Consider the following 16130-nt stretch of genomic DNA (forward strand, 5'->3'; position numbering starts at 1 on the left):
TCTGGAAAAACATAGGAATATTTACGTAAATAAAAAGAATTATGATGAAATTGCTGCCGAATTTCAACCATAATCAAACCAAAAAAATGAGTTTCAGAAAGAAACATGACGCAATGGAGAACAGTCCATTACTGTTTCTGAAATTAGCCGACAAAATCCCTATTTAGTCTTTTTGACTGCAGAAAATGTAATTAAAATTATATTATTATCTTTAAATAATCAATTTAATTAATCTGCCTCAGCCCAAAAATAAGCACTTTTACAACGTAAACCGTACAATTGAAAACTTGTTGCCCATGAACCCCGGGGTTTGTGCAAAATCGGTAATTTTTTCCATCCATTATGATTGGGTTGATCACAGTAGGCTACAGGACACAGGAGTAAAGACGGGGAAAGGGTACAGTGACTTCAATTGTTTGACAAGAGCGATCGTACACCACAACCACCAGCAAGCAAGCAGCAAACGAAACGATATGACAAGAAGGCTTGAAAAGAGAAACAATTTCCATATGCGCCACACCGTACCGTGGCCGTGCATTGCGCCGCTGCTGTTATGCATACATCACAAGTACATGTGTATGCACTAAAAAAAACTTGCTGTGGTGGTCGGTGTGTGCATGCATATATGGGGAGCATCGAATAAAATTCCTGCGCAGCTTTTCTATCGTTAAATTGCTGGGCTAAATAAAGTCACGCAAAATAAGCCCCCCGAGACCGAGAGAGAGCTTGAACTTTAACGATGACAAATTTATCACAAAGTGAGAGAAATAGCTGCGGTTTACAATGCTAAATTATGGCAAAACTAAAAGGGGATCTGTAAACAGGGTGTGTAGAGAGACAAGATACGTTACCTAACTTCGGCGAACTTTCAAACACACAACACGTCACCGTCGTCACAATCCGCTGTGTTTTTTAACTCCGTCAGTAGATGAACGCGATCGAGTGCCGATCGAATGAGACAGCAATATTCATAAAGGAAATTTTGCGTGTCTATGTGAGCTGTATGTGTGCGTTGGGGTCCGACAATTGGGCTCTATTCAGCTGCGCTACCAACACGGTGAGACACCGTACTTAACTTAATCCACTGTAAAATTCGCACCAATTCAAGCACTATAATCGGACCTTTTACGCGACTTTCAAACTTTCCTTTCGAGATTGGTTTTCACACTGAGATGCACTTGATGTTGGTCAGCAGAACAAGATTGCACTTTTTCCAAACGATTTTTTGCGAAACAATTTAGCCTGAAAACCGAAAACCAAAGGCTCTTTTAATTTGGTAGCGAAATCGCGAAGTTCACTGCGTACTGGGCTGAAATGGCCAACTTCGAAGGAGGCGTTTTTGCTTTTACTATTTGCCCTACACTATAAATACTTGTTTTTTTGCTTCGAAGCGAAGTTTAATCTTTTGTGGTTGTCTCAGAGAGGTGACTCTCGACGACGAGGCCTTTTCTCGCTCTCCTTCCGTACAACACACGTACCTTTTCTGGCTCTTTCGATCTGCGTTTTTGTGTCTGGATCTGCAGCACCTCTCCTATACTCTGACAGCACAAGTGCTTAAGCTAAACTAATGATACTTCAGGAATGATGATTTAACCAAGGTGAAAAAATGGAACTAGGAATGGGTTAGTCAGGCTAATCCCTAAGGAGAACGCAAAAAAAACCTCAATTTATCTACGCTGCTTAACTTTTTAGACGTGAGATGCCACTTTCGCGAAATCAAACACTACACTGGCAAATTTGAAAACAGATAAAATACTAAAAAGAGCTATTAGAAATAAAACAAAACCTGGATAGGAAACAATTAATTTGAACACGCAACACAAGACGGATCTTGACTCACAGTTTAAGCTACGAGGGGAAAAAATAGGCAAAAACAAATTTCAATTCCCGATCAAGATTCCACACAGCGAGAGCAACGAAATCACAAAGTTACGGATCTCACAGTTACCAGTTAGCGCGGAGAAGCACACTCGTTCAGCTACAGGTTTGCACTGACTGACTGACTGACCAGCCCGAGAGCAACTGGAAACGATCGTACAGCTTAGCTTTTTTGTGCACACAGCAAAGGCACAGCGACAGCACAACAAACACACCAACCAACCACAGCGGAATGGCGCACGGGAGCAGATGATCACTTCGGCTCATTCCGTGCAACGTTCGGCTAAAGCTGCCTGTTTTCGCCCCCGCCCAGCAGTCCACCCGCTCGATCGTTTCTTGTTCAACCAGCTTCCTCTCCTCCTCCTCCTCCTTAGTCCAAAAGTTCGATCAAACGTGAATTGGTGGAAAAATATAGCGCCACATCCACACCGGGGATTAGACCTTACAATTGCAGGTGAGACCGACCCGAGTGACCAGGTGAGAATAGAAAAAACAACCTATAAGTATGTATGCTCATGTTAGCTGCACTCTCATATAAGTTTTCCTGCTAATGTCGACCGAGACCGAACACAGGACTGATGACTTCTGCAGCTAAACGCAAAGCCACCAGCTCACTGCTGTGGTTCGGCAACAAACACAAATATTTTCTTGCACAAGAGTAGCTCTGCATATGACGTTGGCCGGTGTGCCATTTTGTTCCACTACTGAACCGTATGAACTCCGAGTATTGATCTTCTAGAAATGACCACATAATCTCACTCGATCACCAATGACAAATATTAGCAATAAAAATCGAAGTATGCTTAGAATTCTTATTTCCGCAACCCCTTGGATTCACGACTGTCACAAGTTTCGGAATGTAGTTGGAACAAAACAGAACAGCTCTAAAGCTTAGACCGTTTGTTACTCATGTGTACTTAGTTAATTGTAAAAACCGAGTAACATTTCAAGATTTGTTTGCATTTTATGGTGGGTAATAAAATTAAATTTGTTACAAGCTTAAAACTTATGAATTGCCATTACCGTAAGCTCAAGTGGGCACATCCTGCGTCGCAGTACTTATCTTATACGTATGCGACATCAATCAAGTCAAGTAGCGAGCTGATCGTACACTCAAATGTAAGCCATTGCGCTACTGTGAATTTTATTTTGTTTTAAACGTTTTAATAAAGATAATCCTTCATAAAAAATGAGGGCTCTAAATAACCCGTCCCATTGTGGATGAACTAACAATAGAGAAATGTTCATGTTTTGGCTGGAACCCCTTGCGATGTACATAGGTAGGTACACTAATACAGACGTACACCAACCTAAGTCCGATTGTGATGAAAGCTTCCCAGGCATTACGGGTGGTGCGAGCTTCTGAAGCTGCACCGCGACAACTGAACTGACTGACACAGCTTCTGAGGTTTCGCCGCTGCGCTGCACCGATCGTTGCAGTGATTCCGCCCAGCAGCGCAGTGGGGGTCCACAGTATGCATACAGATAATGAGTGCATCTGTTTTTCGTTTTCTGCCAATAGTGGTTGGCACTACAAGTTTTGTTGTTTGTGGAATAATATCCACTATGGCACAAGTGTGTAGTCACTTGGAGTTCGAATGTCCTCTTTTTATTAAGTGAATATTCACTGAGCTACTAATGAACAACACTAATAAGTGTTGTAACACCAGAAATAAAAAAGATACAGTAAAATTGTAGATAATAACGAGTTCTATAAATGTCCCATACATAACTTTGTCAAATTTTTCTCGACTGAGACGGTACTGTCAAATGAATCAACATTGAGGGAAAGTTATCGAACCCTCCCTGAATAGTAGAATCACTAAAATCAAATAATTGAGGATATTATCGCTATACAAGAAAAAAAAAAACACTTCAGAAATGATCTGAACGTTCTAAACAAATTGTCCATTCAAACAAATAAAAATGCCAAAGAATAAGCGACCAAAAATTACTTTCTTTGGAAAACTGTTTCTTTTGGCCTCATCGGACCCGGATCCGATCAAAAATTTCACTACGATTAGAATACAACGTATGCTATAACACATGTCGATCGAGATTCGGAATATGGTTTCTGATCGGAACGGGCTCGATCGGCATGTAGAATCGAGGCAAATATTTGGTGGTATAGCCCTTGTTTTAAATAACTTCACGTACTTTACACGGTATAGACTTAACAAGGCTTCTACATGTGCTGACAGAGATAGCGTCTCCGGTAGCTTCTTCTGCTCCCAACTTTTGAAAATAATGCAGTGAGAATCGTTACCAGCGTTTCTGCTTCCTGGATTTTATCCCACAGTTCCTCTTTGTTCTTTGATTTCAAAGGACTCACGGACTTTTCAACGATCTACCAGAGGTTCTCTATAAGATTTCGATCAGGCGACTTTGGCGGCCATTGCATAAGATCAATTTTTTTCTTCAAACCATTTCTTGATCCATCGATACTGCTCGATCCCTTCTACTTCTTAGGGTTATTATCTGGCACAAACTGCCATTTAAACGGCATTTCTCACTCCGCATGTTGCATTTTTGATTTCATTTAGAAAATTGGACAAGCCCCGTATCAAGAGAAACATTTTGTAATATTTAATAATGTCCCATAAAAAATATGAAAATATGTTGCGAAACCTACGTAACAGAATCAGAGACAGTACCATGTGTAGGCAGCGTTTACCAGCGTTATGTCGCGATAGTTGCAACAGTCGAGCAGATCATCCTTTTTATAGATAAGACAAAACACTCCTTTTCTCCGGTAGCTTCTCGTGCTCCCAAATTTTGAAAATAAAGGGTGTTCCACATCAAATTGCATCACGGAAGAAATGCTATAGAAAATTCAGACAATAAAATATAACGCATTAGTAAGCTTTTAGGTTTATTTATTTCATTCAACTTCAATACCATAACCGTGTGCTCGCACCTTACGCTTAACTCCACTTAAAAAGTTTTGTGCAACATCTCGCTGCAGCTTCTTCTGTACGGAAACCCACTTTTTTCTTCATTTCTTCCTCAGATTTGACCTCCTTAGGATGCTTCCGTAGTGCCTGCTTCATAATAGGCCAGTAGTTTTTATTGGGCCCTAATTCCGGTGCGTTGGGGGGGTTCATGTCCTTGGGTACGAAAGTAACCCCGTTGGCTCCGTACCACTCCAGGACATCCTTTGAATAGTAGCACTAAGCTAGATACGGCCAGAAGATCGCTTCTGTAGACACTCCTTGAAGTAGGTCTGTCCGTTTACAGTCCCGGTAGTCACGAAAAGCGCACTCTGTTTGCCACATGAGCAGATCGCTTGCTAAGTTGTTTTTCTTGGCTAACTTTAAAAGTGTCTGCTTCCTTACTTCCTCCGGAACATCAAACTTCTGCTGGGCGGTGAAGTACAGTAGCCCCGGAAGCTGCCGGAAGTCCACCTTGACGTTAGACTCGTCATCCATGATGAGAGAGTTGAGAATTTTCCAGGTGCTTGCGCAAAATAAATTCGCGGCGTTGCTTTTCGGGTGACACTATTTTTTCCAATTTTCGAAAAAGTAGTAGTAGTAGCTTTTTTTTATTATGGGGTTTTCAGCCGTAGGCTGGTTCGCCCCTGAAGTATGAGATTACATTTCATTTTAAATGTAAGTTATATATGATTGAATAAATTTGCATCTTTTAGGAATTTGATCATTGTTGATTCTGTCACTGGGTCGTTACTGAGCGCTTCTCTTAAGCTGCTTGGGATGTTATGGAATTGACGCGGACCATGGAATTCTGGACATTCGCAGATGATATGTTCCATCGTTCGAGTTGTCCTACAGATGATACATTGTTTTCGAAAATCTCCGCCTCCATCTAGTTCATGTGTCACGCGGGTGTGACCTGTCTTCACTCTGGAGAGAACCACCCGTTCCCTGAAATTTTCTCGATCCACCCAGGCGTTGGTTGTGTTTTTTATCTTTCGCAAGTTTAAGTTACAGTTCTGATTCCAAATTGTCTCCCAAGTGCGGCTAACTTGTCGGCCTCTTCATTTCCGGGAATGCCACAGTGCCCCGGAACCCACACAAATACGCTGCCAGGCCTAGCAAGTTTGAGTGTGGCTTGTATCCATGGATGATGTGCAGTGGGGGACTCAAGTGCCAGTATCACACTTAATGAGTCAGTAAATATGGCGATTGGTCCTTCCGCTGGTGTGACGGCTGCCACGAAGACTCCGGCGGCTTCAGCGGAAAAGACCGACGTGCGATCTGGTAACCTGAAAAATTGGTCGGCTCCACTTTCGTGGATACCGAATCCAACTTTACCGTCGTCTTTGGAGCCATCGGTGTAACGACAAACGTAGTTGGAGTAGTTTCTTCGAATTAAGTCCGCCGCAGCTTGTCGGATGATTGGTGGATGTTGGTTCTTCCGGGATATATGAGTAAGAGATTTGTTTGTACGAAGAGGGTCGAGCCACCAGTCTCGGTCTCCGGTCCAGTGTAGACGTGCTACTGGAGGGAGTGCATGACCGGTGATCTTTATCAAAGATTCCGCCCCCTCAGCGAGAAGGTGAACCCCTCGAACGCTAGATGTCGATTTTTCGGCGTCCCCCGTTGTCTTTTCCCCGATCGCAGCGTGAACCAGTAGATCAAAAGGGATTGAGCCCAGTTCCGCGTGTACCTCTAGGTTGGGAGTAGATGGCAGGAGGTTGGAAATTATTCTGCGTATACTGGTGCCAGGGTATCGATCAGCGTTACCGAGGCGCTGAGGTTATCTCCAGCCCGTGAAGCAATTTGGAATCAAGAATTGCCTTAGCCACTTTAAGTCTCACCTTTCGATTGCCTTTGACCCGCCGATTTTCGAAAAACTGACTACGATAAAAATACAGTGTTTACGATACACTCTAAGCTACTTCTACCCAAATTTTCAGAAGAAAGTACCCAATAAGTAATTTTCTGCAGTGTTTCGTCCGTGATGCAATTGAAATTGATTAAACACCCTTTAATCCAGTTTCTCGACCATTTTTATCAAACTCAACTGGTAGGCAGTCCTTATCAGCGACTTTGTTGCTCTTCAGCAACCTGACTCTGCCATAAGAATTACACGGAAAAAGCAAAGCTGTTGTATTCATACGGTCTATTGATTAAAGGTTGGTAAACGGCTGAATAATGCGTACTGTCGGTGCCTTGTGCACTTTGGTGAAGATCAGGTAACCAACCCCGGTGAAAGCCAAGGTCGTATGCCGACAGGAAAGGTGGGCTCTTTCGAGCTTCGTTGGCCCTCCGGCGAAACAGGAGGACGGTGTAGCAGGCTTTGCAAGCCCTCACCACGAAAAATACTAAAGCACAGAACGAAGAACAAGGAAATTCTTACTGGAACAATCGGAATAGACCCACGCGACGAAAAAGGACTATGGATTGGAAACTCGGGACGTGGAACTGCCGATCTCTCAACTTCCAAGGGAGCACTCGAGTGCTCTCCGACGTATTGAAGGGCGGCAAGTTCGTCTTCGTAGCGCTGCAGGAGGTGTGCTGGAAGAGCTCAACGGACACGAGCTGGGTACAGCTTTCATAGTGATGGGCGAGATGCGGACCCGGGTGATTGGGTGGTGGCCAATCAATTCTCGAATATGCAGGTTGAGAATCAAGATCCGATTCTTCAATATAAGCATCATCAACGTGCACAGCCCTCACCTCGGAAGTACCGATGAATTCTCCGCGCAGTTGGAGAGTGAATACGACCGCTGCCCAAAACATGATATCAAGATCGTCATCGGGCATTTCACTGCTCAGGTCGACCAGGAGGAGGAACACAAACCGGTGATTGGAAGGTTCAGCGCACACCAACGAACCAATGAAATGGGCCTAAGACTTATCGACTTTGCTGCCTTTAAGAACATGGCCGTACGCAGTACCTTTTTCCAGCACAGAATCCATCACAAGTACACCTGGAGGTCACCAAATCAGACAGAATCACAGATTGACCACGTTTTGATCGACAGTAGGCACTTCTCAGACATTATCGACGTCTGATCCTATCGAAGCGCTAACGTTGGCTCGGACCACTACCTAGTGATGGTTAAGATGCGCCCAAGATTCTCCGTTGTGAACAATATTCGGTACCGGCGCCAGCCTCGGGTAGACCACGCGGGGCTGAAACAGCCAGACGTCGCCGCAAACTACGCGCATTCACTCGAAGCTGCGCTGCCGGAAGAGGACGAACTGGACGAAGCCCCTCTCGAGTACTGTTCGGATACGAACCAATTTTCTGTAGCAACCGATTATTTTTCGGTAATGCTCAAACTGTAATGTATTTTTGCGTTAAATTAAATACAGAAAATGTATACATTCGACTTACAAGAAGTGGTTTCACTGTTTATCGTTTACACCTTCTTCCTATCCTACGCCGATCGCAGTATACCTATTAATATCTAATTTCGTTTATTTTATTTTGCCTTAATATTTACTACAACTTACGGTTTGGTAAGTGCGTTTCTGCTTAGGGTCAACTTGGGGTGCGCTACCCTACTTTACTTTCGCGGTTGTAAATACTATGAACGGATTGAATCTGGTAAGTATACAATATTACACATTTTGTTTTAGGCTACTTACAACGGATTTACGGTTGGTTACGGTAATTATTCTGTACAGGTAAGTATCCCGGGCTACTGGTGGATTTCAACGGTTGCAGTATCTGGAGGTAAGTACAAACAGGTGTTGTTTACATTTTGCTATTACATTATTTCACTGAATAACTGCTTTCTTACCACTTCAATCACTTTCTTCTACCACTTATCAGGCGCTATTTCGCTAACCCTGTACTATTTCGCACGTTAAATGGTAACTGATTGAAATGATTTGCCTCGAAACACTTTCTATTTAGCTTTTCAGAACACTTTGCGATGGAGTTTTTATTTATCTTCACTCTTCATTTCCCCTCTAGTCAACATAAACGTCATCTGCGATGTTGGGCAGTGTTGCCGTATAAGCGGTATCGTAACAAGGACTGTTGGAACACTATCAAAACAGCCATTAGCAGTGTAGCGGAGAGCTCCATCGGGCATGTGGCCTGGAATCAACGGAACGACTGGTTTGACCATGAATGTAGGAGGGTGATGGATGAGGAGAATGATGCGCGGGCGGCCAAGATGCGCAGTGCCACACGACAGAGCGTGGAAAGACACAAACAGAAGAAGATGCAGCGAAACCAAATCTTTCGGGAGAAAAGCGCTACCTGGAAGAGCAGGAATATCCAGAGTTGGAGCAGCTGCATCGTTCTCAGGAAAGGCGAAAGTTCTACCAGAAACTGAACGGATCCCGCAAAGGCTTTGTGCCGCGAGCCGAAATGTGTCGGAATAAGACTGGCAGTATTCTGACGGACGATCGTGAGGTGACCGATAGGTGGAAGCAGCACTTCGACGAACACCTGAATGGCGCCCAGGTGGAAAACCATGGCGACGGGGAAAGCGATTTCGACGGTGCAACAAACGGAGAAGAGGTGCCAGCCGCAACAATAGGCGAAGTAAAGGAGGCCATCATGCAGCTAAAGAACAACAAGTCAGCTGGAAAAGATGGCATCGGAGCGGAGCTTATTAAAATGGGACCAGAAAAGCTGGCCGTTTGTCTGCACCAACTAATTGTTAGAATTTGGGATACGGAACAGCTACCGGAGGAGTGGAAAGATGGGGTTATCTGCCCGATCTATAAAAAGGGCGACAAGTTGGACTGTGAGAACTATCGAGCGATCACCGTTCTCAATGCCGCTTATAAAGTGCTGTCCCAAATCATTTTCCGCCGTCTGTCACCAATTGCGAATAGATTTGTATAGAAAGCCGGCTTCGTCGAAGGTCGGTCGACAACGGATCAAATATTTACACTGCGGCAAATCCTCCAAAAGGGCCGTGAATACAGAGTACCCACGCATCATTTATTCGTTGACTTCAAAGCCGCATATGATACCATCGACCGGAAAGAGCTATGGAAAATCATGGACGAGAACAGCTTCCCCAGGAAGCACATCAAACTGATTAAATCTACGATGGATGGTACACAGTGCTGTGTTCAGATTTCGGGTGGATTGTCAAGTTCATTCGAATCACACAGAGGGCTTCGTCAAGGTGATGGTCTTTCATGCCTGCTGTTCAACATAGCGCTACAAGGTGTTATGAACCGAGCGGATATCAACACGCGGGGCACGATATACAACAAATCTAGTCAATTCGTCTGCTTTGCCGATGACATGGATATTATCGGCAGAACATCTGTGGCGGTGGCTGAATAGTACACCAGACTAAAGCGCGAAGCAGAAAAGATTGGGTTAAAGGTCTATACGTCTAAAACAAAGTACATGCTGGCCAGCGGAACCGAGGCCGAACGACGCCGCTTGGCCAGTAGTATATTGATCGACGGCGATGAGTTTGAGGTAGTCGATGAATTTGTCTACCTTGACTCACTGGTAACGACGGACAATGATACCAGCCGTGAGATTCGGAGGCGTATGGGTAGTATCCAGAAGGTGGCTAAAGCTGGACGGATACGATGGGCAGGGTATGTTGCAAGAATGCCGAACAACTACCCTGCAAAGATGGTGTTCGCCTCAAATCCGGTAGGAACAAGGCGACCAGGAGCGCAGCGAGAAAGATGGTTAGACCAGGTGGAGCGAAATCTGGCGGAGAGTACTCGGTGTCCGAGGAATTGGAGAGCGGTAGCCCTCAACCTAGTTACATGGAGAAACTTTGTTCAGCAGGCTTTGTCTTAGGACGGCAAGCCACCTAAGTAAGTAAGTAAGTAAGTGAGGTATGCGCACAATATTTTAGGATGTTTTCTAAGCAATCGTAAAAATTTTAAATGTTAGCGCTTAAAACTATCGATAGTATATACATTGTGACAAACCCGTTCTCCTCAATTAAGCATTCGGTAATTAGTCAACCCGCGAGTTGTAGTTCTTCGCCGGGCACCTCAATGGCAATGCAACAGAGGGAAACGAAATGGAAGTTAGCTTAGGAATGCCTAAAAACGATAACAGTCTGTTGGTTTCCGATCTGGAAGAGATTCGGCAAGAAATCGGTCAGCTGCAGAATAATAGAACCACCGGCAAGAACCAACAACGGCAGAACTCTACAAAAATGGCAAAAAACACTAGCAACGTCACTTCACTAGATAATTTCAAATCAGATTCTTGCAGATTTTATTACGTCGCTATCTCCAATAGCAAAAGAATTCGTAGGACAGTATCAGATAGCTTTCACCCCAGCGCAGCGCCCATCAGGAATAGAGGAGCCCAACGAACCAGACGGTTCGACCAGGTTGAAAGCGACTTACGGGTGTCGAAACGCTAAACGAATTGGCGATAAGTAGTCCAGAACTGAGTAGTGTAGAGAAATTATTGATACAGCAAGAACTCTATGCTGCTAGAAGAAGAATAAGAAGAAGGAGTTTTCTAATTTGTATGTATCACATAAGCGACAGTATTAGAAATTTAATGATTTTTAAGTATAAATTCCGTGCAGTAGATCTAAAGTTGGTAGTTTCTTAGTTGAACAGTTATAAATGATATTTTCAAAAACTGTCTGAAAGCATAATCTTTCAAGTTCTTACCAGTTTTTTCAAGATTGCTGATTTAATTCCAAATGCACAGAATTAGACGCCAAAAAATAGCTGCTCGGGATTAGAGCATATTATATTTCGCTCCGTCAAAAATTGTAAAAAATTTCGCTTTTAGAGTTGCCTTTAGATTTTTTTTTGCTTCTCATTTTTAACAAAAAAGACATATTAATTACATAGCTTTTTGTCTGAATGACCATCGCTTAAATTCAGGAGTGCAACATAAATAGTAGTAATCGGTACCAACTACAAACTATAGGTAGTGAAACGCATTTACATTTACCCCAATTCGCATAGCCAGCAGTATGGGCGCGAACAAAGAACATTGGTGCTATAGGAGACGGCTAGCTAGCTTTAACATGCGCTCTCACACCTTCCGAATCGTTGATTCAACGAGGTCAAAGCCGGTGCATTTTCGCAGTCATGAACGAAAATTGCGCAAAAATCAAAAGTCACCCTCGGAATAAAAACAAATCGGCGCGGCGTTTGAGTTTGAGCAGCTGCAGGTATATGTTATTGCTTGCATATTGCTTTTGCTTGTCTTCTAGCAGTTGGATTCTGCAAAACGACAGAGTCAAAATTTAGCTCAGAGTTTTACGATCGCATGATTTAGATTTAAGTGTAGAAAATTAATTGTATCTTTCGTAACAATCATTACAAATTTCATATTGCTTACTGCTGAGTTATTGTCACTGTTTAAATGAATAAATAATTTATATATTAAATTGATAAATATTTTAATTAATTGAGTATCGGTGTGAAAAAGTAGAAAAAATTTGAAGCAAAGTTATAGCACAATTAAGCATAATATTTATCGATATATTTGTTGGGAAGTAGTAATATCACTACTGACTGGATCACCTGAGTTACAGCAGGACAAACAGAATTAGGAATGGTTTGTATACTTACATACCCCCAAGCATTATTATTTCTTACTACATTAAAGCGTTTATAAGGATCATTTTCTTTATTTTTGTCATCAATATCGCCAAACTGCGATGTTGACCAAGCGCATTTTATCCCCGGAATTAATAAGAGCCAACATACTCACTGTCATACATTTCACTGTCCAATTTTTAATAAAATATGCACAACTTTAAAACCGAAATGCGCATAGAAATAGTAATTTGGAATAAACCACGAATTTATGGTTCACTGCAAATGACTTTTCACCGTTTAGTTTCGGCCAAAAATCTTAATATCACGTGCACAAAAAATCTCATGCTGAGGTTATAAAATCGACCATTATCGTGCTTCTTCAATAAATTAAATATGACATCTAACATATTTCATAATTTGCTTTAATTACCTGTGACAAACGACAAGCGTTCGAACGAAGATAGCGCCACAGATGTTAAAAATTCTAAACAAACACCGCACCTAGGCTTCCTAGTTTAGCCAGTGGAAACGCGATCCATACTTAGCTTCCGGCCGGGGATAATCATCCGGCAAACCGGGTGTAGCATCCGCGTAGACGGTTTTCTCCTTCTTCGGCGGTGCTGGACGATCGGTGGCGTGAACCTTAGCTCTGGTGAAATATCCATAGTCCGGCCGCTCCAGGTTCATATTGTCCAGCACACATTTGTCGTACACCGCTTGCGTCTTACGGCAGCTAACGAAATTAGAACAATGAAGTGTAACTTTCTGGTTCGGGATTTAGATGCTTTGCATTACTCACTATTTAAATCTCAAATCGCCACTGCTTTTATCCAGACAGTTGGCATACTGGGTAAACTCTTGGGCGCAAGATTTTTTAACTTTCCGGAAAAAGTCCATTGCACAGCTGGTGACTGCCTTTCCCTCATTCAAGCATGCTCGCGGATCGTCCAACTCTTGGCGGCAGAGCATAAATTCCTAAAATTAAACCATATAATTTCAACCAAGTACCTAACTTTATTGTTATGATCGCATTCGTTCAAGCGGTCAGGTTAGGCCTGACAAAAATTATGTAACAATCGTCGGTGGAAGCTGTAGCTTCGCCTTTGTAGGCTATAAATTACACGCAAAAAATCGCTGAACTCACATTATTTTCTGCTTCACATTTCTTGCCAACATGAAAGGCACCGGCACGGAGGGCTGGCCCCGAAAGGTTAATTTCCGGAACGGTTAGCTCTTCGTCCGATGGCAGGTAAATATCCTTAGTTACGACCATATTAACGGGCGAAAACTGGTCACTTGGGTAGAATTGCAAAATCTGTAAACGGCAATCAGCGACTAGGCATCTGAAACAAGTAATAAAATGTTGTAATGGAGAAATAAAGCAATTTTTTTTAATAATTTACCGAAAAATGTTGCAGTACACAGAAGACTGCGCGATGCAATGAATTTGAGTTTGATTAAACTTTTGTTTAATCAAAACTTGACATTTGTGTTATTTTTGTTTTGATACGAACAAAGGTGCCAGATGTTTAAAAATGCATGATAACGGAACGGCGGATCAAAAAGAAATTGCTGAAAACTAAATGTTGTCGCTCGGAAAATAGATTGCAATAATTTTCATATATTTAAAAAAAGATGCAAATATAAAGAAATAGGAATACATATCTTTCCGAAGTGCTCATTTTAGCATATTTTGTTATCTGAACACGAATCCGTGGAATCCGTAGTTTGAAATGTGTATCTGGAATCCCTGTTTCGTATGTTATGCATGTTATGCCTTTATGCTCATGCTCTGTACCATGTAACGGCGGTAACAGACACGGAAAAAATATTACACTTTGGTCGTTTATCTAAAATCTCCAAATGCTGTAGATTAGATACAATATTTTGATATCGAAAAATATATTCTTTATAAATAAATATCGATTTTACGATAACGATTATGGTGTTTGATCACGGCTCGTGTCTTTTTCTAGCAAAAAGAAATGATTTCACCGTACTTTATTCGGTATAAAGAGGTGTAAAAACTAAAAGTCAATATCCAATATTTTTCTACGACCAAAAAAAATATTTTTATATGAATTTCATCATTTTGTTTTTGATATTTTGGCACCAACTTTTCTAAAAGACATAACCCGTAACTCAAAGTGACTCGTGGATTTTGCGGGACAGTCCAGGACTGTCCTGGATTTGAATAACATGCTTCGGATGACCAAGGGACACTCATTAATTAATATTTCAATCGTGCCAATTGAATGTGGAAATGCCGACTTCCATAGAATTGATCTGTTGCAGAGTCGCCATTCCGCCTGCGATTCCACTAAACAGGCCCAACTCGTCTGGCTCCACAAATCGATTCAGCCACACGTGTTCATCATCGGGTTGTGCAACTTGCGAGATGTCAGGTTGAAGTTTCAGTGAAGAGTGGGAACAGGACTTTAGTCGTAACAGTAAATTGCTCATACTTGTCTGGGAAATTGTACTTTCAACCGCTTCGACTGAACGTCATTGTCCCAGGAGGAAAAGACACTTGGCGCGGTACGAGCACGGCCATATCAGTTACGGTATCTGTCGAACTGCTGCTAACGTTGCTCTAAGCTTCCTCGAAATCGTCATCCTCGAGGTCACTTTCAGAAATAATCGGTACAGCGTACAGCATTACCTGCCGCACTTGTCTCATTGTCTTCTCGATCAGCTTGTAATTCACGACTACCAGGAACAACTGGTGGACTCGTTAATTAAACTATAACATCTCGGTTCTTGATCATCTTCCTGATCTTCAGAAAAAATTAATCGGTAACCTTTTGTGTGTTCATCGAATCCAACTAGAATGGAATGTTCAGATTTTGCATCCGATTTGCGTCGTTTTGGTTTTGGAACATGTACCATTGTTTGCGTTCCAAAGATCCTAACATGCTATAAGACTGGTTTCTTTTCGCTCCGAAGCTCGTCCGGTGTGACACCATGTTCTCGAGAATCGCTCACCAGATTCCGAAGATACATTGCCGTCGACACAGTTTTTGCTCAGAAAAACTTTTGTAGCTCCGCTTCGAAAAGCATATACATGTTGCATCTCACACGTTCGTTGATTGAACGATTCACCCTCTCAGCCAGTCCTTCTTAGTCTATCTTATTCCGAAGTGGAGCTATTCGTGGTTTGATGCCGGACGAAGCCAAACCTGGCAAAGTATTCCGACAATTTCTGGTTGGTGATCGTTAGCGGTCCAAATCTGTCGCTTCGCAATCACATAGAACTTTTGGGACATATCCGCAAGATCCGAAGAAGAACTTTGTCCTTCGGCTTCACGGATAACGGTTGTGCTTTCCCATCGCACATACACCGCCATCGCTGTCAGCTTTCTTACTCAGTTGTACGCCATCAATCAGCCCAACCAATCTGCAAGCTTATTGAATATCACTGGATTCAGTTGACCTATCCGTTTATGCCAGATATCCAGGGATATTGCTGAAGAAGACGTCAGTGCCCTGTTACCTACGTTGCACTGCTCCAGCTTGAATACAGGGTGTTCAATAAGTTCGAATACAACTTTTCATCGTTGTGTAAGTGCGCATCATGTGTATTCTGTGTATTCGGATTGGTGTCAGCTTTAGCCGTATATATAGGCTAACCGACGCGCAAGGTATCGACTTGATGTCATTTGTTATTTGTTTACCGCGCGCGATGAAGGACCCAAAAAACATTTTTTTGATTAATAGCTTATTCAACCGTTGTATAATTACCGGGCAACAAGCGCTTGATAAGCCGTTATTCAACAAAAATGTTTGTTGGGGAGTACCGCAAGGTCGTAGTAAAGATGTTTGCGA

At 42.6% G+C, this 16130-nt stretch overlaps 2 protein-coding genes across 13 annotated transcripts in view; both read right to left on the reverse strand.

Annotated features, from left to right (window-relative positions):
- Positions 1 to 2029, reverse strand: part of LOC128733985 (PTB domain-containing adapter protein ced-6) — a 100893-nt gene extending 98864 nt beyond the window's left edge. For 3 of the 12 annotated variants that reach the window (XR_008411960.1, XM_053827935.1, XM_053827924.1), the window contains exons 1-2: positions 1479 to 1780; positions 852 to 1242 (exon numbers count right to left, since the gene is read on the reverse strand). The gene's annotated coding sequence lies outside the window, so the exon portion shown is untranslated. Of the gene's footprint in view, positions 1 to 851; positions 1243 to 1478; positions 1781 to 1840 lie in introns of those variants that run through there. The other 9 variants (XM_053827926.1, XM_053827930.1, XM_053827928.1 and 6 more) reach the window with 9 other exon arrangements.
- A 10661-nt stretch (positions 2030 to 12690) lies between these two features.
- On the reverse strand, positions 12691 to 13751 carry LOC128737039 (NADH dehydrogenase [ubiquinone] 1 alpha subcomplex subunit 8). Its single transcript, XM_053831585.1, has 4 exons — positions 13709 to 13751; positions 13450 to 13648; positions 13105 to 13280; positions 12691 to 13038 (listed from the first exon to the last, which is right to left on the reverse strand). Exons 2-4 carry the CDS (start codon positions 13576 to 13578, stop codon positions 12816 to 12818), a joined length of 528 nt encoding a protein of 175 aa, XP_053687560.1. The 5' UTR covers positions 13579 to 13648; positions 13709 to 13751; the 3' UTR covers positions 12691 to 12815.
- Between the last annotated feature and the right edge of the window lie 2379 nt (positions 13752 to 16130).

This window comes from Sabethes cyaneus, chromosome 2, assembly GCF_943734655.1.
Source record: "Sabethes cyaneus chromosome 2, idSabCyanKW18_F2, whole genome shotgun sequence".
Classification (NCBI taxonomy): Eukaryota; Metazoa; Arthropoda; class Insecta; order Diptera; family Culicidae; genus Sabethes; species Sabethes cyaneus.

Coding starts and splice junctions, on each gene's coding strand:
- LOC128737039 (XM_053831585.1), bottom strand. CDS start 13,578: ATGGTCGTAACTAAGGATATTTACCTGCCATCGGACGAAGAGCTAACC. Junction 13,281..13,449: donor AATGTGAAGCAGAAAATAAT/GTGAGTTCAGCG, acceptor GTTTAATTTTAG/GAATTTATGCTCTGCCGCCA. Junction 13,039..13,104: donor GGCGATTTGAGATTTAAATA/GTGAGTAATGCA, acceptor TAATTTCGTTAG/CTGCCGTAAGACGCAAGCGG.